Source organism: Acanthaster planci, linkage group LG13 (genome assembly GCF_054643075.1).
Source record: "Acanthaster planci isolate LZ-2023a linkage group LG13, COTS_SCS, whole genome shotgun sequence".
Classification (NCBI taxonomy): domain Eukaryota; kingdom Metazoa; phylum Echinodermata; class Asteroidea; order Valvatida; family Acanthasteridae; genus Acanthaster; species Acanthaster planci.
The window spans coordinates 14,066,517-14,085,015 of NC_141789.1; the positions used below are offsets into that span (position 1 = coordinate 14,066,517).

At 44.4% G+C, this 18,499-nt stretch overlaps 1 protein-coding gene across 1 annotated transcript; it reads right to left on the bottom strand.

The window, feature by feature from the left end:
• Window positions 1-1,680: 1,680 nt before the first annotated feature.
• On the bottom strand, window positions 1,681-18,259 carry LOC110973897 (erythroid differentiation-related factor 1-like). Its single transcript, XM_022225107.2, has 21 exons — window positions 18,045-18,259; window positions 17,142-17,332; window positions 16,958-17,021; window positions 16,462-16,587; window positions 16,012-16,142; window positions 15,431-15,542; window positions 15,063-15,184; window positions 14,118-14,292; window positions 13,911-13,995; window positions 13,427-13,577; window positions 12,839-12,914; window positions 12,121-12,492; window positions 11,018-11,870; window positions 10,342-10,560; window positions 9,860-10,060; window positions 9,192-9,406; window positions 8,599-8,757; window positions 8,242-8,394; window positions 7,480-7,627; window positions 6,425-7,001; window positions 1,681-5,904 (listed from the first exon to the last, which is right to left on the bottom strand). The coding sequence occupies exons 1-21, from the start codon at window positions 18,093-18,095 to the stop codon at window positions 5,736-5,738; spliced, it is 4,350 nt and encodes a 1,449-aa protein (XP_022080799.2). The 5' UTR covers window positions 18,096-18,259; the 3' UTR covers window positions 1,681-5,735.
• Between the last annotated feature and the right edge of the window lie 240 nt (window positions 18,260-18,499).

The window sequence follows — 18,499 nt, forward strand, 5'->3', positions numbered from 1 at the left end:
TTGTTAGGCTCTTCCAGAAGGGAGCACTGTGTTTATCGTGAGCGGGAAAGACAGCCCAACGGCAAAAAAAAAAATCACCCCAAGTCGAAACATTCATTGCCCCGAGTTGGGGAATTACTGTGCGGTCGCGGAAGTCGTTTACAGTGAGTTATGTACCACTGGTTCGTGTCTAACATTAAGGCAATCTTTTTATCTTGCTGACATCTCACTCAGAGATGACAAAATGTATAAAATTTTAGTGATAAGCGAGCGCAACATGGGGAGACTATTTGTCAATGAGACAGCCAATAGCCGTACTAAAAACTGTAACAACGCATAAGGTGAAGTATCAGAATCGACCAGACAGGTTGTACCAACATCTTAAGTTTTTTCAAAGTCGCGAGAGGGAGCCCTAGCAAAACATGACAGCACTTTCAATTCCACCACGCAATTCATATCATTTGTGGTCTTCGATGTTTTTCGCAAGTTAGGGCCTACAGCTTTTAACCTTTTACAAACGGGTCGTTTTTATGCAGCATCAATGAAACTTAAGCCATTAAGGATTAAAATTTATTTTGTGTAAATGGGCAGGTAGCGTATGTAACAGCCGCACTACGACACTGTCGTCTGCGCTCAAGCGCTATGATTTCAAGATTCTCCCGTCACACCACGAGGCTTTACCAAAAAATTACAATGTTTTGAGGAGGACCAATTGGCCTCCAGATCGAGCATTGTATTCCTCTACGCGGTAAACTCGCTGACTATTTTTCTTAGCACGCAATGTTTTCCCGTCTTATCAAAACAAGTGTTTGCAAACTGGTCGCTCTCTCTCTCTTTGGCGAGGGTTTGTTTGCAGAGCGCTCCCCGAACAAAATCAACCAGTCCCCCTGGAGCGTGACGTGGAAGGATTTCAAGGATAAACCCAATTACCTGGGACCTCATCTCCCAAAAATCTGTCCCGGCCAAATTTGTAGAAACAAATGTCATTCAAATCGACGTTCAGTGGGCAAAATTCAGTCGAATTTGCTCCGCGCTGGAGTTCCCTTGGTTCATGATTAAATGCGTTGACGCTAAATTTGGGTAGCTTGTTCTCGTGGGTTCACGAACAGCTCGATTTGTAGTTCGTTAGTCGGACGCTCGAACGCTGGGAACGTACAACCGGTTATTGCTGGTTGTTGCATGCAACATGGTGGCATCCATGTGCGTTCTTTCAGAGTAAACTCTAGAAAGCTGGGCTGAATTCTTTTCTATTTAAAAAGGAACATTTATTTTTTTATGAAAAATAACTACATGTATTGTGAAAACTTCCCATTGTCTCCGGCTTTGTGAGCCATCTCGCTATTTTTTTGCGGCTGTTCAAAAAAGCAAAATCTCCCGAGTTTTTTGGTGTGTTCCAGTAAAATCCTGAGAGGTGGTGTGTGGTCGTCGGTTCCGACAACAGTGTTCTTGAGTCGTGTTGTCGAAGTTCGAGCCGTAGAGCAAGAAACCAATGTCAAGAACATTCCGCCCGAACTCGACCTGAAATTCGTTTTCACTTCGGTTTCATTTCGAACTCATCCTTAGTTCAAGTTACATCATTCGTTTTGAGTGGTCGTTCAATTTTGGGGGTTCATTCGAAGAGTTATACTTGCATGCGGCTTCGTACTATTTCTCACACTTTTCAGTACATTTTATTTAGTAGATTAACATGGAAACGACGGCTAAACGTCAGACATTTCTCATTTATTATAACTATTCCCAAAGCACATGTTATCGACTATTTAATAAAAAGAACTTCGAACTCATTTTGTTCAGTTGGGTCATAAATACATGCAATTAATTTTACGATTATTTCACTTTCTTTGCTACAGAGATTAGAGCTCGAAATTACACGTAACAGTAGTTAAATTTGCACACAGGTCAACAAAAACTTTTGACGAAATTACTGGACAACTATGCGACTCCATTAAAGTGATTTTTTTTCAGACACATTGAAGTGTTAACGGACACCAATCCCAATCTTGGACCTGATCATTTATCTTCGTGTACGGTGCACTGTGACAGGTTAAAGGAAATCACACTCCTGTAATGCTCGATCGCTCATGTTTGTGGACACGTATTGCGTGCAAAAGATCGTGCCAAATGAAACCCCGTGGTTCTGAGGGAAGCCATGAAAGGTTTGGCCACACAACGGATGTTGTTGTGCAGAGGGACAGACGGGGGTGATTTCCCCCCCCCAAAAAAAAAATCGAGCTGATGGCCGGATATCGTCTCTTTTCTGTTCAGTTTCCCACCATTTAGGTCGACACTGACGGATGTCTCAGCAGTTTTGAAAATATGACACAAGCCTACTTAAACAAAAACACAGAAGTAATTTAAAGCTGGAAAAGTGGCCTTTCCAAGCCAACCCCCCCCCCATCTCCACTGACTAGAAAGACAACATGCAAAACTGGTAAACGGTGAAGATACTGAAGATTAGTCCAAAAAGCAAAACAAGACCTTGGAAAACTGGGTTGTTGACCGCGCGCTAAGTTACAATAGAGAAACAATGATGCTACAGAGGAAAAAAATAACACCAATTAGTGTAGATTTAAGAGCCAGGTAGGCCTATAGGAAATGAGAGTTAAGTTTCGTTTGCTAGAGAATAAGACCTTCACGATTTTGACTGCTCAGGCAAAGTGTATGTTCTTGTAATCTTGTCTTGATAAAGTGCGAGGACTGTTTTCTTAGAGCGAACATGCAGCGAAGATGCGCGCCGTTTCAGCCTGGTGTAGCCGGCCTTCGACTGCCGTAAAAGAGAAAAAAAGCCCGAAGGCGTTTTAAGCCCTGGTTGTTCACCCAAAGTAAAGTAAACAAGTCCTGGCTATTCAATCTCTGAGAGTCCGTGGCAACATGTCAGGGGCAGATCTTCCCTCTTTTTTTTCCCTGCACCACGAGTAGACGGACCGCAACAACGGGTCCCGGGATACTGTTCTTGCCTGCCGAGGCGCCCCGCGGCGTGCGCGCTCTCCCCTCGCCGTGCGTGCACGGGTACTGACTAAGTGACTTAGAGACAAAAGCCACGGCGGGATGAAACCCCATGTCTGTCAGCTGGACCCTGCTAATACCCAAAGCAGAACCCTGTGATCTGCAGGCAAGCATCCCCAAAGCTGGCCGTTGCTAGGGATTAGGTAATCCGGCTAAGGCGCTGCATTTCGTGCGAATCTCCAGTCCGTGAGACGCAATAATACAAACCGGACTTTCAGCCATTATTAAAGGTTGATTCGCAAATTTACGATTCAAAGCCGAATTGAAAGATCGGTGAAATTTCTGGAAGTGCCCCGACAATTTTAGACAGGTTCAAAACTGTCGGAGTGATTTAGGAACAAATTGTAATTCGTGGTTAGTTTGTTATTTGCAACTGGATATTCCTATGGAATTCTTGCAAGTTCCGAAAGATTATTATGACTTCTTGGTGTTAAACAGACCAGAATCATACCAAATCGTTACACAGGTCAAGAAGTGTACAAATATAATAATAACTTCATTCAGATTTTGAAATTGCCATAATTCTAAGTCATTCTGGATATTTCTCGAGTTATTCCTCTACTATTCTTGACATAATCGCGACAATCTGCATTTATTCTACCCTACATCGCAATCGATCGGCTTAATTCGGCTTCCACATCGCAATCAATCGGCTTGATTCGGCTTCCACATCGCAATCAATCGGCTTGATTCGGCTTCCACATCGCAATCAATCGGCTTGATTCGGCTTCCACGTACTGGTTATACTTCGTCACCCCAAATCATTCTTACAAACGACGAATTTGTTTCATTTCTACCGATGCCATCGAGAATGTTTACCGGGATAGATCAAGGTACTCGTGGCAATAATTCGGGAATCAACGAACGGCTTTACACAATAACGATTAAATCGTACAAACTGAACCGAGCGGTTGCTAGGTTCGTTACCCCCTTTTTATTTCAAACGTGACGTGAATAAAATCCTGAAGACAGTCTGTGAAAAAAAATGTTTTGAAACAATACAGAAGGACAGTTGAATAAACGAAACGTTTGGCAGCTTTTTTATTGTTCAATACATGTAGACGCAGCCGACCTGTCGTTTTCTGTTCTTTCTTCCTTTTTCTTTCTTTTTTTTTCAGGGAATTATTGATTTGTTGATCGATACAGCGGTCTCGTTCTTCACGTTGGCAGTTCTGCACGCTATGAATTGGTATTTTATGCACCCTTTGAGCGTGAACAACGATCATTGATATCGCCGTTGTTGGCACAAGGCCCAGTTTGGGTGTGTTTTGCTACAAGTTGAACAGAAGGACAGCACCAAAAAGCCCTTCCAGTCAGTCACCCAAAAAAAGATGAACACCGTGATACATAATACGGATGGCTATTCAAATGACATGAATTGGTTGTGGATTTTCAGCTCGAAGGACCAGACATGGATACGTATTCATACATCTAATTGATCATTCGAAAGTGCCTTGGTGCAAGCATTGAAAAATGTCCAGACATTTCACATATCATCGTTCAACAACCTCATCATGGGAATTCACTTCAAGTCTAATTACTGACTCAAATCAATAAACTATTATCTCTTTTGAGATCTGAGATTGAAGAGTTCACTTGACATTGCTTTTTGGAAATTTAGACGCATCTCCAAAACTGTGAATAGAGTTGTGATGTATCTTATCAATAACACGGCTAAATTAGCATTGCTTAATAAAATAGCCTCGGTGAACATTTCAATGTGATTTGATTCTCTCGGTTACGTCTTTTACTTCAATACAATATTAGTCTTTCCTGGTTTATTTAACAAGAACTATTTTCTGCCAAATCCTGAAAAAAAAGAAGAACCACAAACGATTTACCTGTCCCAAAATGGATAGATAAATGTACCGAGGCATTTACCGGCATGTCTTTCAGAATCATCTGTTCCCATGACAGATGAACACAAAAACAAACATCCACCTCGTTCCGACTTTAACGTTAACCACTGAAACATCAAAGTTGTACGTTGTAACATATGCACATAAAGGCAGGAATTCAATTTAAATTATACAGGACTGGCCAACTTGAGAGCTCCGAGTAACATCTCTTGAAGTCAGCCTAAAGGTTTGAGAGGTAATGTTGCATTAACTTCTATTGCACATTGTTACAGTATTGCATGATTTATTTGTATGGCATTCAATTTACTATGGCTTCTCCATTAGTTAAAATAAAATGCTATTCTGGGTAGAAAGTTTGATATATTACCTGTTTTTTCCGTCAAAAATTACATCACTCCCAACCCAGTAAACACAGTCTCATGTGTATCATGGAGGGCGGGGCATATAACGAAAAGGGGTGGCAACAAAAGGCCTGGACGAAACACCTGAGCCACATTGGCAGTTTTCATCTTCCGTCTCTGCAACCGTGGTTCGAATCTTGCCCAAGCCGACACATCAATTACATTTTCGGTACCAGTCCAGTTCCGTTTTTGTTTCTGCGCGTGGTTGCTCGACATTTCCGTCAATAAAAACTGAACAAGCCGTCTCCACTCAGTATTTTTTTTCTCTGTCGGCCCCTCAAGTCAAAGGGCTAAGAACACTTTTGAGGAATCCCTAGGTTCAACCATATGAGAAGATTTCATAATAATGACGATACTAAAGGCAGTTAGAGCTGAAATTAATTTTTCCACTAAATGAAAAATGACTTTGAGTAGGTTGCACAATAAGAGAGCACTTACATTAGAAATGTTGTCGAACCGTGGCAATACCGAGTCGAGACTCGACCCCTAGTCAGTTGATGGCCTGGAACAACTGCTGCACCTCATCCAAGATGCTCAGGAGAGTCACAGGACCCTCAGTCGATGAGGCAGGAGATGGTGGGACTGACGATAACGATGCTGGCAGGGTCCTTCCCAAGGAGGCTGCATACATCTTTTTATAGGCGGTGGCCTGCTGCATCCTGAAAAATTACAGATCGGCAAAACTTTCAAAATTTTCAAAGTCAAATTTTGGGGGCTGTTTTATTCATCCTCGAAATGTATCACTGACCCTGAGAGTTGTTGCATTGTTCAGAACATTTCATGAACATTAATCGAAAGCCAAGTGGATGCAAAATACAATTTCTCAATGATTTTCAAATGTTCCTAATATTAAGGAATGAATATCGCCTTCCCTTTCAGGAAATGAACATGACTAAAACTAAATATCAGACATCAGAATTTAAGACCCTGAACAAACGCTGACAGTAACACTTGCAGCTCAAACTGCTGCACAGCTTTTAGTAATTGGCAGGGTACCAGGGATTATGGACATGATGAGCTCAAAGACCTGAACAACTCACAGGATACCAGCCAGAGGTGAAACCCTCTTACCTTGAAGAATATCTCTAAACTTATGAGTGCAACAGGACACTGAGTGGATCAGGAATCCAAGTGACTCGGCATTTTCATCAAGTCGCAAATTTCAACTTTCCGTCTTACCCTTTCTTGTTGGTGCTATGCAACTTGACAAGGTTCCGCAGCATGTACTGCAGCCTGGACTCCCAAATCGACTCCAGCCTCTGCCGTTCCTCTTCCTCCTCCTTGCTCAGTCTGTCCTTGACCTTTGAACCCTGACCTTCTGGCTGTGACCCCTGACCTCCGGCACTGCTGGCTCCTGTCTCAGAGCTGCTCGGGGCCGGTTGGTGCATACCTGGATCCTCAACAGCTTCCTCCTCACTTGTCCTCCGTTGCCGCTCGAGAGGATCAACTCCCAAGTTTCTCGTTCCCGAGTCGGGCACATCCGTCTCTGACAATGTCCCTTTAGGGTCTGCGGTCTCATCATCGCTAGAACGAGACCACTCACCGACATCCACCTGTGCCTTCGGTGACATCCGACCACGCTCAACGACATCCGAGTCAACTCGGCCGGCGTCTTGCACAGTGCTGGTGGGCATGCCCAGTTCTCTTGCCTCCTTGCCCCACGCCTTCTGCAATGCGTTCAGTGCATCTCTGCACTGCAGGAGAGCCTCGAGGGCTGACTGTAGGGTCTTGATGCGAGCACTGACCCCAGACTGACCTGACAAAGCCAACAAGCGGTTAGGATGCTTTTTACATGTACTTGAAAGATTGCTTCGTGTAGTGAGGAGTAAAAAGATTGGATAGAATGTACCAAAAATTAGATATCTGACATGTTCCCTTAGAAATCCTGTACACATGGGAGACAGACATTGTTAATATCAAAGGTCATCAATGAGGTCATCTTCCAACTATGAAACATTCAACATTGTTCAAGGCATACTATGCCTGTTACATTTTATGCGTGGGTAAATGCAGCTATGTAAAGATGAAAAATTGGACAACTTAAACACCGAAACTGGAAAACTGACTCTCTGACTCAACTAATTCAGTATGCTGCACACAATATTGGCATGTTGATTCAGGGAAGATTCACGACAATAAAACATGCACCTGTGCAAGCCATTAGTAAGTGGCTGTAGCCATAGACTCGTGTGCGAATCTCAGCCGCAGCCAGTCAATTTGGTCCCATTATTTACCTTCAAACTGATGTTCCAGGAGGGCCACTCTCTCCAGAAGAACCCTCAACAACTCAGAGGGACGATCCAGGTCACTAAACAGCCTGATGGCCTTCTGATAGTGCAGCTCTGCCAGGGAGCGCGTGTGCTTCTGCTTCTGCTGGGACGACTGCGGAGGAATAAAGAAGGAAACCCAGTGACAAAGCAGAAAAGCTTGAATCTTCAGGATTAGTAACAAGATTACATCATAAAAACTAACCTCTTTGAGTGTCAGTAACAGCAACGCTAATCGTATCTCTGAGATTTGCAAAACATATCGTGATGACACATTTGAGATTTGAAATTGTGCCTCTGCAAGGGTCAGTGGTCAAAAATTGATGTTACTACTTCGCAGGATGTGTTTCGAGCTGTCTTAGCTTCCAGTTTGAAGGTTTGATGGAGCACAGTGTGAAAGCTCTGGGACAGTAAAAAAGCAATACACTCTGAGGGCTTAAACCACAGCGTATGTATTCAACCTTGAGAACTGAGGCGTGGCCGAAGAACTCTCACCCTCGCCGGCAAGATCTGAAAATGAATAAGCATCATTACCAAGTTGTGGCTGCCCAGTCTGTCCGACTGTTACACTCCTCTAAGTACAGCAAATGAGGTTGAGTGAACTTTCAACAACGTCTTTTCTTCCCCGAAAGGATACCTAAAGGTGTGGCTGGTTGGAGAAACCCCACTGCGCAATGCTCACACAAGAGATTTCAGATATTTCGACACTCATAAAGTGGTCCAGCCTACCTGGTTTCTATAGGCATTGTGATGCAGGGATGCTAGGCGGTGGTGTATGGTTGCTGTGCGGTACTGGTAGACAGGCTGCTTGGCCGGTGTGATATCGTCTACTTCGCATAGTTGCAGGGCCTTGTTCATCAGCTCAAGGATCTCTTTCTCAATCTGGTGAACAGATAAATTGAAAATACTGAGGGATTGCCGGCGCCCGCAACAAACGGCTAAGGGACACACAAAGCCGTAGTTAGCATATGGCCAATGTGTAGGGGCATAGGCACTCTTTGGACAGGACTGACGCTTAAGTTAATGCCTGCTCCGCTGAAATTGACAAGTAGTAGTTTTTTTTAATTTCTACGGTCTTGAGAATACCTGTTCCTGAGCCATGGACGACAGAGGAGGATGATCCTGTAAGATGGTTGCCATGGCAAAGTATGTTGATGAGAGCTCCCAGGTGACCGACTCCCAAAGAGATGGGTTCTTCTTACGTTGGCCAAGCCGGGTCAATGCCCTCTGGTAATAGTCAACAGCCTGCAGAGATCACATGGGAGTTAGCAAATCAGGAGGCAAAATGCACTGTCATCTGTCTCGATATCACTGAGAAGAGTTGGAATTGGCAGTTGTTTCTCAATTGGACAAAACACGAAGCCCAGATTCAAAAGACAGGCAACATCGTTTTGAGAACTGGCACTGAAAGAGTTGCAAATGAGAATACCGAAGAAGTACCAAGGGCAGATCAAGATCCACATATTCGGGGACGCAAAAATTTGGAGAGGGGTCCAAAAAAATTGAGGATTTCTCCAAGGACTCTTTATGGCCTTCTGAGAAGCGAAGTTTAGTTCTATGGCTTTTTACATGCCTTAGGAAGGAAGGAAGGAAATGTAGCAAACATCTTCCAAATACAGGACAGCTGGACTACTTGAGTTGACTTTTGCAACCGCATCAGTTGAAATATTTCTGTCTACCTTGTTGTAGTAGTAGCGCTCCTGCTGCCTCATCTCGCTCCTCTTGTACAGCTCGCTCTCCCCACAGCTGAAGGCGCACAGTCGCATCAGCTTGCCCACATTGCAGAGCAGGAGCGAGATGTTGGCAGTGTCCTTGACGCTCTCAAATATCTTGATGCCGGACTCGAAGCACCTCAGGCTCTTGTACCACAGGTCCTGCTCCTCCTGAAAGGTACCTGTCGGCAGGAAAAGAGAGCACACCGTCCCGGGTGAATATTCAGCGTTTTACAGCAAATTTACCACGAAATGCCACTAAACTGGACACCTGACTCTAACAAACAACCCCTTCAGTCTTAATTGATTGAGCAACTACACATTAGTGCATGGAGCAAGTGGCGTCTACACCAAACAACCATCTTTCCATCACAGTCACCTTTGGAGGTTCAGTTGAAGACAAGCAAAGGTAAGGTGTATTGTTTATGCCTAGTTCTTCAGAAAGCATACGTCTGAACCCCTATTTTCAATAAAATCTGTCACATAGCCCGATGACTCAAGTCAAAATGAAGCCAGAATAACAACATGGGGCTTGTCCCCGGCTAATTGCTATATTCTGCCTTAAGTAGATAAACCTGTCTTTCAAACCCCTTACAAGATCAGTTTTATAGCTTCTCACAGTTTGAGGGGCATACCTTCCTCATTTCTCATTGCTAGTGCCTGGTTCATGTAGCAGACTCCCAGCTCGTTATGGGCGTTGCCTTGTTTCCTCCTGAGAGCTGTCAGATAATCATCGCCACGGCCGGTGCCTTCACTCAGCGCCAGTGTGTAGCACTGTATGCTGGTCTTTAAGTTGTGCTCAGTGTCGTTACGAAAATCAACCGCCCATTCATGGTCTATCCAAACAGGACAGAAAGATGAAACTGACAAATCCTATCCAGATTGGAAAACATGCTGTTTTACCGTCGTTTTCGTTACCCACAGTTAATAAATTCCTGTCTTAAATGTTCAGTCCAACAATTCTCTCCAGAACTTCGCTCACTCCTCAAAGATTTCACACGGTGCTACCGCCAACCCCGGTCACATTGCTACATCCACCGAGCAAACCTTCAGATCATATTTTTCAGGGCAGGGTCACGCATTTCGCTTTACATATCAATAGGGGAGTAACACCCACCATTGGTCGGATGGTGCTGCCGAGCCTCGCTCAGGATCAGGCGATCCTCGGCAGTCGAGTACCTGAAGTCTTCTCTCTGTCTGACGTAGGAGACAAGGCTGTGTGTCAGAAGGGTGAGGCAGTCGCCGCACACCGCCAGCTGGTCGCTCAGGAGATTGAGGGCGCTGCTCGGATCTGGCAGGTTCACCGATGATCTATCGTCCATTGACTGACAAGCACCTATGGGAGGGAGTAAAGATTATCATACTAATCAGAAGATGAAATTTGGCAAGTACTGAAAACTCTCTTACCTCTAGACATGGATCCCTCCAACTGAGTGCAAGATATTATTTTTGGATGAGAAGATCCCAACAATCTCAAGCCAATTCTCCTCATGGAGAAACTACTGCAATCTTACAGCTGTGGAGGAAATTCCCTGTCAGATTTTATTTCACATAGTTGAAATTGCTTTCGAAATGTAATCTCAACTTCTGCAACAGCGCATAAGATGACCAACATTTGGGAGGTCCTTAGTTTATATAATTTGAACAGAGAAAATTTACGTATGATCCAAGAGACTTAAGGCATTAAAAAAGTAGGACGGATTCATTACTTCAGTGCAGCAAACATGAGCTCCATCCGTCATGCAGCTTCAGTGAAAGGATTATAAGATTGATAATTGTGTGGTGGTTCTTACTTTGACAAAATAAGGACATGTGGGCAAAGTGAAGGGCTAGCCCATATCTCTCAGCATCTCGGTTGGCCTTGGCAAGTACCAGGTAGGTCTCTCGAGCTTTCTTGAGGAGCAGGAAGCTCAGCTCATGCTGCCAGCTTCCCGGATGCCACTTCCCTCCGGCAATGGACAGGTCAGTCAGCCGAAGCGGTTCTTCCGCACCAAGTGGTTTCGAGTCCTCTAAGAAATGCGCCGATCTATCCGATGAGCCAGAGCTGCCGTCTTTTCCATTCGGCTGCTCCTGGAGCACAGCCCCAGGAAGCTGCCCAGGCAAGATGCTTCCTTTTGACCGGCTTGAGATCACAGGCTCCTCTGGCTTTGCGTTACCCTCGATCTCCACAACTTGCCCTGATTTGTCTGTCATTCCAGGGGAGGTGAAGACAGGCACCACATGAGATGAGCTGGTCGTGACCTCTTGCTCCAAGAGTTTGGTGGTACTTCTTGCTTCACTGGAATTTCTTGCCTCTGTGCTGCGAGCTTCAACAACGACTCCTCCCAGAGTGTCGCGATTCGTATCACTCATCATTTTCTCGGGAAGAAACAAATCCTCCTGCTCCTTGCTGAGCTGCTCCGTTTCGGCCCCACTGTCCACCCCACCAAAGTCATCCAGGGCACTCACAGTACCACCTGGGAGCTGCCTCAACTCGGTGTCTGCAAGCTCTGCCTTCCCACCCGTGTCACTGGTCACTGAGGGCCTGGAATAGCAGAGAGGTCTGACCCGTGTCGGAGAGGGCAGTGGGCTTGGCAGCTTGGCAGCCTGCTTCTGGCCGCCACGTGTATCTGTAGACTGGGGACACTTCATGATGCTCTTCAGACCCTGAAAACCGGAAAAACAAGCTTACCAATTTTTCACGAAGAGCTCCAGCAAGACGTATTTATGCACAGAAGTACCAATACAAAATGGTATGTAAAACCTGCAATAATTCTAGACTACTGTACAATTTTTACATGGTTGCTGATGGTAAGAAGATGGGTCATATTAAACTGCATATTTCTGTCTGACAAATCCAGAGAATCAGAGATTGACCTTTGGAATGGCATAAGAATACTATCCCGTGACTCCTTACCTTGACAATGAATGCCAGGGCCATTCTGGCTTTCTCCTCCCGAGAGGCGTACACGGTCTTGGCTGACCGCCTCCGGTGCCGTCCGCATTCCTTGAAGCCACCCATCCCACTGCTGCTGCTGTGTTTGCTGCTGGGCTGCTTAAGGCTCTGGGTGTTCATGGAAGGCACACTCAGGGAGGATCCTCTCTCGTCCTCCTCCTCGATGACCAACTCGTCTTCGTCGGAGGCAGACGAGGAATCTGCAGGCTGCCGCTGGGCCTTGTTGGAGGCCTTCTGGGAGGCAGGGGCTGAGGCGGCAGGAGGCTGGGGGTCGTTCAAGTCATCCTCATTGATAAAGATGTGGGACAGGAGATGACTGGCCGAGGCTGCTACCTGCATCACCAAAGAAATGCGCACTAAAACTTTCAACTGGAATTTTCACCATCCTTCTCCATCTCTGGCCCAGGTTCAAATTTACACTTCCTACACAATAACACGTACCTGTTTGCATTCCCCTTGAAATAGTAAGCTCAGGAATTTTCCTCCCACCTCTAAAACAGAAATTCTGGTATTTGTTTCCAATCTGCCGCTTCCATCAGACTTGCAAACTTGTCCATCTCAAAAAAATCCTTGCGATCACTAAAAGAAATGACTGAAGTTGAAAGGTATAACATTGACTGATGCTAAGACTTGAGTTCAGGCGCCAAGCCTTGAGTTCCAAAGTTGAGAGAGCTCTCACCTCTGGATGTTGCCCTTCATTGCCTTCCAGGAGTTGCAGACAGTTCTTCAGAAGCTTGTACATGGTGCTTTTATCCCTGTAATGGAACACATTTCAGACAGGCCGTGTCAGAACGACAGTTATGGCTGCTGAATACAGCCCCCCAAGAATGAAGAAGAGCATGCCTTCCTGGGGATGAATGCAGGAATGTAAGTGGGCTCTGACAATGTTGCCTGAAATTTCAGGTACACGAGAAAAGTTGATGCACATGTGTGGCAATAACATACATATTCACTAGAATTTGACAAGAGCTTACACTTGGCCATTTTTAGGCAGACTTAAATCACTGTGGTTGGCTAAAACCAATGATGTAGAAATCTTGAGGTCTTGGGTTCAAATCCCACTTCAGTAAATTATCATTGTTCTCCAGCTAATCACAAGCCAAGTAAGTACAAACTGGCAGTGGGACGTGGAACTAAACTTAAAAGGGATGGAACCATGCGCAATCAACGCCCTCATCTCCTGAAACAGTTACGTGCAAAGAGCTACTGCGGCTAATACTGCTGAACCAGGGACGAGCGACTCAAACTGGTGTTCTGCCGCACTCACTTCTTGTTGGGTCCCGACATGGAGAGATTCCTGGCCACCCTGTACAGCAACATGGCGACCGGAGAGATGAAGGGATTCTCCCATGGCCTGTTGGGATACTCGTTGCAAAGACTTGTCAGGTCGTAGAGTTTCACCACGTCCTCATCTTGACCTGTGGAGAAATGGAAAGCACATGTAAAATTAAACCCTTGTACTTTTGTATGTATCCTACAGATTCTTAAAACAGGTGTCAAATCTAGTGGCTCTAACAAAATCCTACAATTGACAAGTTCACCGCTGAAAGAACTATCAATACCAATTTTCTACAGCTGCAAAATCACTCAATACGATACTTTTTAGGCAAATCACAAGATATAAACATCATTAGGATATCATCAGAGAAAAAAATCATGTTAACAAGCAATAAAGTGGATTGATTGAACCCAGAAAGGTTCAAAGTTGCTGCTCTGCCATTCCAAAATTGCCTCAATTTTCACCAACCTACCTTTGAAAAGCCAGTATGTGTGCCCTTCCTTTGTACAGTGGCTTTTCAGGAAAGATAAGATGTTCTGTGCAATATCCTTCACAACCTGGAAGGTGAGGCCAGAAAACAGACGTTATCAATTTGACATATTCCGTCAAAAAGCTTGCAGGTAGAAGTGAGAATTTTTTTTATACATTTCAGACTTGTAATTGATGGGTACTCACTGACCTGGGGTGCAAACTTGGCCTCTTCCAAGTTGGGTATCTCTTCTGTTTTGAGCAGTTCATACTTCTGAACGATGCCGTTGAGATGGTAGCACATGGCCAGCTCGGGGACATTGGACATGAGGTTGTCGAGCCAGTAATCAAGGCCGGTCAATACATTGATCGGGCTGCTCATATCCCTAGGCAAGACCGATAGATGGAAAACTCTTAACACCAGCCTGCAAATATCCAGTCAGTACTTGCTAGAAGTACACCTAAACCACAATGACGTCACTTTATGTTTACATGTGCGCCTTACTATGGGGGCTTGATGGATCTTGTCCAAACTCACTGCCATAAAGAAGCACATGTGTAGACTAAGCGTGACGTTATTATGTTATAGGTCCATTGAAGTACATATTTTGAGCATAAGAAATAAACGTACACAACTTGTGTTTAGGAACCCAAATCCTCACGACAGTTGAAATTCATCAGTTTGAAACTGAGGAAGGTGAAAGTCCATTGAATATTAGCTCATTTAGGATTCCATGCTCTTGAGTGTAAAAATTGTAAAGAATGTGTCATTATTTTTAAACAAGATGGAAAACTTTGGAAGGTTGAGAAAGGTTTCCGGTGGCTGAATACATCTCAGGGATAAGTCTGCTCACAGCTCCAATACTGTTCATATCAAAGTAAGAATTCTCAATGGGTAGACAGAGAAAGGGAGCTGGCGTAGGATGAAATTCACCAAGGGAAGTTTTAGTTCTTTGTCCAAGGAAAAGACATTCAGCTGATGAACTATAAGGTACAGAAACTGCTGCATACAGAATCCATTTGCTTAGCAAATGCAGGCTACCAGCCAATGTAGCATGCAAACTACATTTCCTGTAACTGCTTCTTGGCAGACCGTTGCTTAGCACGTGAGTTTACTGAGCAATCTTTTATGCTGGACAGCTGATGAACGACTCACTTCAGTCTCAGGCTGACTGCTGGGTGCGTGCCCTCTCCAAAGATGGGCAGGTCGGTGCCAATCAGCATGCGGATGTCTTCAAACTGCCAGAGAACCTGACGGGCAAATTCACTCGGCTTCGTCTAACAAAAAAAATGTGCCCAATATTCAAATAACACTGAGATAAACAAAGGCAGGACTCTTCATGATATACACAGGCACAAATCCTTAGAATAATGACATATGTAATCACAAATAATGATCAACATCGCATAGTGAAGGAGTTTTGTTTGCAGTTTTCAATCTAGGGCCTCCTGTAGAGAGTTTGAATCCATTAATTAGCAAGTTCAGCTTGTACAAGACCCCTGCCAGTGCTGAGCTAAGCATACCTTCGGCAGCAGGTCTGGGATCTGGACCAGAGCAGACTGGCTCTGTGGCAAGTGCTGCTCCTCAAAGTCATAGCTCTGCTGGGGCACAGACTCATCTGGAGAATTGCCAATACTGTCAAGTGGAGAATTAGAAAAGTCAGTGATCTCACAACCTTGGACCCCCTACAAAGGACTTCAGGATATGACGTTGTTTATTGTGATAAAATGTCCTATGCCCATTGCATGGACCTTCAATATCTGCAACAGTGAGCTACCACACATCCTAATGTAACCTGATGAGCAATTTTCCAAAACATACGACTTTCCTAAGCTGTATCATCTAATGCGACCTCGCAACCATTCCACTTGGAGTCTCTGCCAATCAGCTCTCACATCCTCCAACACATCCACTGACACAGTACTGACGTAACTGACTGATGGTCAAATCAACTATAATGGCAGCAATCCACCACCCCTTCATAAAAGTTGGCAGCCCACCTGAGCGCCCTCAACCGGGTGGGCGCAGAGTCAATTAGAATACTTCCAACACTACTTCGAGAGTGACTCACAATCTTCAGGCAGATGGTAGTGTCTTTTATTACCTGTAGCACAGGAACTTGGACAATAGATTCCAGCTCTGGAGGAGCTCGTTGGTCTTGCGTGTCATGGTCAGGTTCTTCCCTTCGGACAGGACTGCTTGGAGGAGAAATGTCTTCATCCATTCTCTCTCGCCCTATTCAACAGGAAGGAGGGCACAAAATGGCAACAGATGTTTCATTTTTGCCGGGAAGTCCACAGCCAAATCTATCATTGTTCAAACAAGTGTAATTTAGATGGGATGAGGAGCAGGAAATTTTGACGGTGTGGAGCAGAAAATAAATCGGCTTTTCACTGTAGTTAAAGGATTGGGCTCGAGTCAGCACGCTATGCACTCTGTTTTCGCAGGACTTGTTCTAGGCCTACAGAAAAGGCGGACGGGGTTTAGGCTAGTAAAGTGTAGTTCTGCATTTTTATGCCTAATAAACGAGACGAGACATTGTAAACTTGATCACCTGGGAGGCACTTCTGAGGTGCTTGAGCAAATCCAGCTCATCTAGTAGTAGCGTCTTGCCCACGCGGTGCACTGCCATGCTGACTTGCATCTTATTGAATGGAATCTTCAACAGCTTCTTGATGTTCTATTTGAAAAAAAAAATCATACCAGAATCAAAAATGACAGTAGCCATGACGGCAGTGTGTTAACTCTTTTACCTGAGCACTCCTCGCTGTAGATCAGCTGTAATCTGTACCCTCGTTCTGTGGTTATTTTGGTGATATTTATAAAGCCGTCAAGACCTGGTTCCTGCCATAAAGGTGTTAACAGGTTGAAAGAATGTGCTACGGGAGTACTGCATTTAGGACTCAGGAAGGTTCCAACAAAAGCTACGTTGGATTGAATGAATTTGCACGCTTTAGAGAAGCATCCATTCATGTATTATCGGCAGGACTCACTCAACTTTGATTGAAAGCTTCTGCTGAAAGAAGTCACCAGTTTGAAATCACTTTTACCTCTGCAGCTGAAATGACGTCCACTTCACCAACAGTATCTGGTAACGTTTCAGCCATGGCAAAGCTAAAATATTGAAAAAGAAAACAAAATTAGATGCCTTCATGCGGAACAGTCTCTTAGAAATGTTCATCTTGGCTTACACCCCTGAGCCTCAAGACGGGGGGAAAACTGAGCAGAGTCTACCTGGAAAATTGGGTGCATTCACCCGTCACCCAGGTCTTGGAGAGCTGGGCCTCACTGCGTAACCAGTTGTCCGGCGGCAGGTGCAGGTCGGTGTTCTGGTCAAGCCTGGAGAACTGGTAGACTGGTAGCCTCCGTGCCGACTTGACCATGGCTGTAGACTTGACGTCCACCACTTGTGACTGCGGCTGCTCCTGTTTAAAAAAAAGCAGGCACACCAGGGTGCAGTTTAGCGACATATATCCAGCATTGGGCTCGGGACATACAGAGATTAGCCAGAAACTGAGAATCTCCCCGTTGTGAGCATAATGCTGAAGATCTGCAATTTGCATTCTGATAAGACTAACGGACTGAAATCTGAGGAAGAATTTTTGGAAAGAGTTCCATACGTGGACAACACTAGTTTTCACTTAAAATGTGATGTCAGCTGTCAGAACATGGTAATATGGCTCAAAAAGTAACATTTAGCTGCAAAAATTCTGAAGCATTTACTTAGAGTTTTTTCAGACAAGTCTCATGGGTTTGTGCACAGAGCATCAAGTGTTGTCCGTATATGGAATTCTTTCCAAATTTTTGAACTAGTCAGTCACCTGAGCTACCATGGATCTACTTATAATACAGAACTGATTCCAAGAAATGGATGACAAGCAGATTTGAAACTTGGCTCCTGATACTAGTGATAACATTTTTTACACCTGAAAACAGTATAATTAAATGTACAATGAAATTGCCAGTCAAAGTAACAAGTAAAGAAGCTTAGGGCCTACATGTGAGCATGACAAGTGTAAAATAAACCTGGAGTAGGCCTAGGCTTAATTCCATGATATTAAACGAACATACTGATATGAGATTATTGAAATTTGGTTAAGCACAACAACCTGACATGGTCTATGGCACGACACTTACCCATGCCTCGTCTCTGTCTTCTTCCAAGTTCCTTTCGGAGCTAGCCATCATGTAAAAATCGTCTCCCACCTTCTGTCATAAGTGACTGGACGAATGCCTCATTGCTTATTTGTCTCTAACAAGGTGTTGTGACCAAAGATCGCCGCGTAACCCACAGGCTTTACCTGAAACTTGCAGATATACAAATAGGCCTACTTCGATATATCAAGGCGATGACCTGCAATAGACTCGTCTATTATTTGAAAGGTATAATGCGTTGTACGCGGCTTGCACTTAATTTGTAAACTTGCGAGACTAGAAACTGGTGAAAAAAATCACGAGACAAAGTCAGTTGTTTCAAACTGTATTTTGATTTTATCATTAAGATAAAATTGTACCTTACATACATGTACTCAGTTTCAAGGATACAAATACATTTGTTGGTACTTGAATACTTATTTGACTACCCCGCTGTA

Bases quoted from the DNA above. Each gene is read 5' to 3' on its own strand.
- LOC110973897 (XM_022225107.2), bottom strand. From the start codon at position 18,095: ATGATGGCTAGCTCCGAAAGGAACTTGGAAGAAGACAGAGACGAGGCA. The intron at 12,915-13,426 runs GTGAGTGCGGCA...GTTCCATTACAG, and splicing joins ATGTCGGGACCCAACAAGAA to GGATAAAAGCACCATGTACA. The intron at 12,493-12,838 runs GTGAGAGCTCTC...TTGGTGATGCAG, and splicing joins ATGAAGGGCAACATCCAGAG to GTAGCAGCCTCGGCCAGTCA.